Source organism: Lactuca sativa, chromosome 1, assembly GCF_002870075.4.
Source record: "Lactuca sativa cultivar Salinas chromosome 1, Lsat_Salinas_v11, whole genome shotgun sequence".
NCBI classification, from domain to species: Eukaryota; Viridiplantae; Streptophyta; class Magnoliopsida; order Asterales; family Asteraceae; genus Lactuca; species Lactuca sativa.
Window position 1 is genome coordinate 229909074 of NC_056623.2, and position 6663 is coordinate 229915736.

Below are 6663 nucleotides of genomic sequence, written 5' to 3' on the forward strand. Positions count from 1 at the left end.
CCGGTAGTGAATTGGTGATCGGAGCCCTGCTCAATCAATAACGATTTTCTCATCGAATACTCTTGAAATCAATAATGATTCAGTCAATAGATATTTTCAGGAGAAGGAGCCCTACAACGCAACGATTGATGGAGAAGGAAGAAGATGGGTTTAAGAGAGAAAATAGAGAAAAGAGATCATTTAGCGAGATTTATGGATTTATAGAATTTGAGAGATTTATGGAGATTACATTTGATTTGAATTTGAAGTACTTAAATTAGGAAGTAGTAGAACGATTGAACGGAAATGAGTAAAAATAGGGGCATTCTAGGAAATTCACTTTGAGAGAACAGGGCTAAGGAGATGACACGTGTCAATATGATATTGTTTTATTAGAATAGGGGATATATATATATATATATATATATATATATATATATATATATATATATATATATATATATATATATATATTATAATAGAGGTCAAAACACTTCAACCAAAATTCATTTAAAATCTAATATTTCAAATGCTTTTTAATAATGATTGTAAAAAATTTCAACATGTGTTACATAATTGATTGATTAATAAAAATATTAATGTTTTGAAACTCCTAACTCTTAAATTTATATTATTTAATTTGTTAGTTAACTAAAATATTTTTCCAACATAAAGATAACATTTTTATGTTTGGTTACTCATATTTGTTTATGTAATTAGAAAACAAAGTGTACATAGAATGACTACTTCAATTTCACATAAGAATCCATACCACTAGAGAGGTATGTTGTCTTTAACCGGTGTTAGGAGATCAACATACCCTTTTTAATTATTTATATTAATGCTTAGTAATATCTATTTTATATTCCTATTTATCTTAAATTTTAGGTACAAATTAAGGAAGAAGATTCTCGGCGCACCAACATGAAGTCAAACGTACGCTTTGCAAAATATGTAATTAAAATTAAATATCATATTTACAAATCAACTTATTTTAAAACTTTTGATGACATTTATATATAATGATATATTTTGTATGACTTCATTCTTAATTGCAATGTTTAATATTTGAAAGTTCATATACGAAACCTTACATGTTTTTGTGTAATATAAATAATGTAATACAAACTTTATTAGTTCAATATTATTTATTAATAGTTTATTCAAAACAATTTATTTCTTATTTTATCCAAAAAAGTATTTTTGGACATAAGAAAAGTATATTATATTAATGTTATACAAAAACTTATAATATATTTTGGATATTATAAAAGTAAAAGTAAAGTTTATAAGGTAGGGACTATATACAGTAGTATTAAAATATAAATTGATGGATTTTTATGTTATTTGATAATTCGGTTAATGCCCAAAACATGACTAAAAACGTAAATTTCAACATATTTATATTTTTTTCCATAATTATTTTAACCACTTAAATGTATTTTTGCGCAAACACACGAGGTTACGCCTTGTATAAGCCATGTGCAAATAATATCCATGGATTAACATTTATAGTAACTGTATTTAAAACAAAGGTTACATCGATGTTACCTAAGTAAAATAGTTTCTAAAACAATGATTAATATATAAAAAACAATCGCATACTGACATACATAAAACCAATCAAAATATATTATTATTTTATGATATTAATTATCACCCGTAGTTTATTAATTATCTAACAAAATTGTCAAAGGTGTCAATCCAAAGTAAAACAATGCATGAACGACGACCTCACTATATAAACACACATCCGATCCACCTATGCATTCCAGAGCATCTTCTTCCCTCCAATTTCCTCCGCCACACAAATCCGTTGGATTCTGATCAGAAACCCTCCAACCAACTCTGGTTCTTCTCCGATACTTGGAGATTTGTTCAAAATATTCCTCTAAATTCTTCATCTGAAACACACACACAGAGTTAGTGTTTGTGACATTGAAGTGATCAAGCAAAGCTTAATTCAGCCATGGCCAGCCATCGTGATCAAAATCCATTCATTCATGACGATGATATCAATCCTTTTGCGGTACCTGTGTTTTTTTTTCTCTGTAAACACAAAAAAGTAATCAGTATATATATATATATATATATATATATATATATATATATATATATATATATATATATATATATATATATATATATATATATATATATATATATATATATATATATATATTGTGTGTTAAAACTTATGAGATAAATGTCATTATTATTTTAGAAAGTTCATTACATTTTATATCTTCACCGGATCTTTATATAAAATATTGATTTTGCTGTACAAGATTATTTTATTTTGTTTTTATTTATGAACATCTCGTATGATTGATAAATAAGAAAACAATTTTATTAAACTGTTAACTTAATTAAAGGGTGTATTTGTTTCAAAATGAATCATGAGTTGCTTAATGCTTAGTCTTGTAAATGTGTTTTGAAAATAGAAATTAAAGAAGAAGAGACAGGAGTTGGAAGCTAAGGAGGCTGAATTGAACAAGAGGGAAGAGGTAATTTATTTAAGGGTCAAAAGTAATAGTTTAATTTCAAATCAACAAATTTATCAAAAATTTCATGTCTATTATAACCACAAATAATTGTTACTGAAATTAAAATCTAAAAATATATTTTCATTTTGAAGAAAAGACAGGCATGAATCTTTTTCTATTAAAAAAAACCATTGTATGAGAATTGACTTTTTATCATTTTTTAATTGATAATCAACTTTTAAATTTTATCATTTAATTTAACAAGTCAAACTCATGAATTGACAGTGCCAACACAAGTGACAAAATGACCGGCTCTCTCATTTAATAGTAATTTTTAAGTCAATCTCCAATCCATTCAATTTCAAAAAATACGTTTACGTTGATGTGACATTGACATCAAAATTAAAAATTACCGTACCTTCTCTCTTTCTTCTCATCGATTAAATGGTAATTTTTAATATAATAAAAATCCAATCATAAACCTGGTTATTTAGATGAATTACAATAAATCATCCATAAAAGAATCAAAACTGTTGGATTCCGAAGACAAAGGTGTCAATGGAAAATTTAAAATGTTATAACTCATGGAAAAATGATAGGAGAATGTTGCCATGTCATCAACATTGTTGACATGATATGTTCATCGCTCTCTATTATCGATATGTCAATGACACGCCATCAAGACCATGTTGTATCATCAACTATTGTCATTGGTTATGGGTATTTCTTAAAATTGAATGTCTAAACAGCAAGGTTTTGAAAACCGAATTGGAGAACGAATCGGTCATCTTACTGGTTCGATGGTTCAAGTGGTCGGACCGGTCGGACCGGGTCTTAAAAACCGGATGATGTCATAATTATATTTAATTACATAAAAAATACAAAAAATAAAAAAATAAATATTTTTTAAAATTTCCAGTTTTGACAGGTTTTACCGGTTCAACCGGACCAGTTTTTACTAGTTTTCACCGGTTAACACGAATATCGGTTTTTTGACCTTTAAGAACCGGATCCGGAACCGGTCGAACCGGCCGGCCGGTCCAGTCCGGTTTTCGAAACATGGCTAAAAAGTATAAATGACAGTTATATAAACTAAGAAAAATAAAAACTTGATTGTTATACCATGCATTCTATCATGTTATGAGTAATGCGTAAAACTTGATCTTGTTTTTTTCAGAATAAATTATACAATATGATATTGTTGCGAAGAAACACTTCCCCTTATTATCTTTAATCAATATATGAAAATGAATATCAAAAACCTAAACCTATAATTATATCTAATTCTTAATAGTTATTTAACTGATTGCAGATTCTTAGACGAAAAGAAGAAACCCTAGCAAAACGTATGTTCTTAACTTCTTATCACTATATGTTATCTTAATTATATGGACCCTTAAATGATGAACTAAAAGAAAATGGAACCTAAGATGACCATAAATGATCCACAAAGTTGGCTTTTGGTGGTATTAATTGCAAAAATGATCAAAAGTTAAGCTATGTCGCATGCCAATATATACCAAATTTACATGTCATATGATGCTCATGCATGGAGTGGACTGGTGTAGACTAGATAAAAAGGTGCCTACAATCATGCACCTTTTTTATTATTATTGTTTTTTTTAAGAAGATGTATATATAAATAAATAAAAATCTATTCCCGAAATCTCTTAAAAAGCCAAGTCTATTAATTAGTGACTACAACAGTTTGTTTATAAATATTTTTCTCATTTTTATTGTTAATTAGCTGGTGCTGTCATTAGACCTAAGAATTGGCCTTCATGTTACCCCCTTGTTCATCACGATATTGCTAACGACATACCACTTCATCTTCAACGTATACAATATGTTGCATATGCAATATTATTAGGTATGTTTACTAGTTTTGGTTTTTGTTCCTATAATGTTTTATGTTTATATAAGATTGAAAGACAATAAGATTATATTATGTTGCTTCAGGAGTGCCAATTTCGCTCTTTTGGAATGTTCTTCTAAGTATAGCAGTTTTTGCGCGTGGAGCAGGTTCATGTTTTATGATCATTTTGAATACTATTTTATATTTAACTCTATAACTGATTTTTTTTTTCACCTTAAACATTTACTTTAGCCGGAGTCTTTGTGTTCTTCTCCATTATCTACTTTTTCTTAGGGCCTATGGGAGCCTTTTACTTTTGGTATCGTCCACTTTATCGTGCTTTTAGGTAAGCTTGTTTTCGATACAAGTACTTGTATAGTTTTCAATGCAAAGTCCAAACTCCAAACCATATAATGTCAAACTCCCCACAAACATAGTTTAAAACACTCGATCATATCGGTTCTAAATCAACACTATAAACCAAACCTAGTGTTATGCTCTTCACTTTGTACCAAAACATCAAACTTGATTTATACATATATTGTTGAATATTTGATATGAAAGATTTTAAGTGTTGTTTTAGACGAAAACATTAGATTTATTAGTATAATAGTGAGTGTATGTTAGCGGTTCTAAAAAGAATATGTTCCTTTTAGTGTGTAGTCGGAAATTCAGAATAGACATAATTGGTGTTAGAAATATATATGTTAGACGTTCTATATTATTTTTGGTACAACGGTTAGAAAAATGTCTGATAAATGTGTGATAGGGAAAATGACTTAAGAGCCCAACGAAGTTTTCAAACCGTTCAAAAAACCCCAATCATGTTTTGTTTGTTCAAAAAAACATTAAAAAACTTAACATTTTGTCTAAAAAACTCAACTAAGTTATACTTTCCTGAAAGTCAAATAAGAGAAACAGATGACGTGGCTTATTACCGTATCGGGAAAATGACTTGTTAGACCAACAAAGTTTCCAAAACGTTTAAAAAACTCCAATCATGTTTTGATTGTTCAAAAAAACCCCAACAAACTTGAACAAAACAAAACTGAGATTGTTTGAACGGTTTGGAACTTTGTTGGACTTTTTAGATAAAATGTTAAGTTCGTTGGGTTTTTTTGAACAAACAAAACATGATTGAGGTTTTTTGAATGATTTGAAAACTTTGTTGGGCCTTTAAATCATTTTCCGTGTGTGATAATAACCCAAAATATACATTTTGATGGATTGTGTCCTAGATCCAACTTCCAAACAATCAATGAATCATTTCCCTTATGCTTTTCAATGTATGTATTCCATAAATCTATAAATTTCCCTTTAACATATTTATCACATACAGGACTAATAATGGTACAAGCTTTGGTTGTTTTTTCTTCAACTTCTTTGTGAGCATCTTACGTCTCTTCAACTTAACATTTTTCTAACAATTATATATTATGACTTAGTTTTATTGTCCAATAGAATCACATTGTGTTCTTTAGCTTCGCTGCAATCGGCCCTCGTATAATATTTGTCGGACTACAATTCGCGTGAGTTCCTCGTACTTTTTTGAGTTTCATCCATGTTTCCTCTTTACTTTCTATTCAATAAAATAGAACTTACTTCCAGATTTGTTTTTGTTACAGAGGGCTCTTGAATGCAATGAGCCTAATAAGCGACTATCCTGCCCTTGGGGTAAATTCACAATTTCACTAATGTTGCGAAACTTAGATTTCTTTTATTTATTTTATTTTATTTTATTTTTAAGTTGTAATAGGACACTTAAAATGTTTTTATTTTGTAGATTATGAGTTTTATAGGATTCGGCTTCTTTGCGATTGAGGTACTTCTAAGCATATGGGTTTTTCGACAAGTCTACATGCATTTTCGAGGGAGTGGTGGCAAAGCAACTACAGTATCAATCGACCTTTGAGCTATGGAAAAATAATCAAATACAGTATTAGTTTTCAACTTTCAGCTAGACCTAGACATAGTTTTGCAATGAAATGAGGTCGTTTTAGTATTTGGTCATGGTTTGTTGATGGTCCATTGCTATTTAGAAAACGACATTGTTTTCTTTTTGTTTTAAAAAACTTATTTTGTCAAAATTTTGAATAATTATTCTTTATTATTTACATTTGTGGTTTATTGGCAGAAAATTCTAAAAGTGATTCAATTAGACTTGGAATTATTATAGTAGTTTTTTACATGCTTTAAAAAAATTGTTTTTCCATATAACTCATAATTATTCTCGACATGTTTCACGAAATAAAAATATTAAAACATATTGAACAAAACGTTTAATAATAATAATAATAATAATAATAATCTTTATATAACTTTCGGTTCTTATCTGTTTTTTAG

General features: G+C 28.4%; 1 protein-coding gene across 1 annotated transcript; it reads left to right on the forward strand.

Annotated features, from left to right (window-relative positions):
- Positions 1-1769: 1769 nt before the first annotated feature.
- LOC111879401 (secretory carrier-associated membrane protein 3) lies at positions 1770-6453 on the forward strand. The gene is made up of 10 exons (XM_023875860.2): positions 1770-2008; positions 2424-2486; positions 3778-3811; positions 4213-4335; positions 4425-4487; positions 4573-4666; positions 5660-5705; positions 5782-5849; positions 5946-5994; positions 6104-6453. The coding sequence occupies exons 1-10, from the start codon at positions 1949-1951 to the stop codon at positions 6230-6232; spliced, it is 729 nt and encodes a 242-aa protein (XP_023731628.1). The 5' UTR covers positions 1770-1948; the 3' UTR covers positions 6233-6453.
- Positions 6454-6663: the final 210 nt, after the last annotated feature.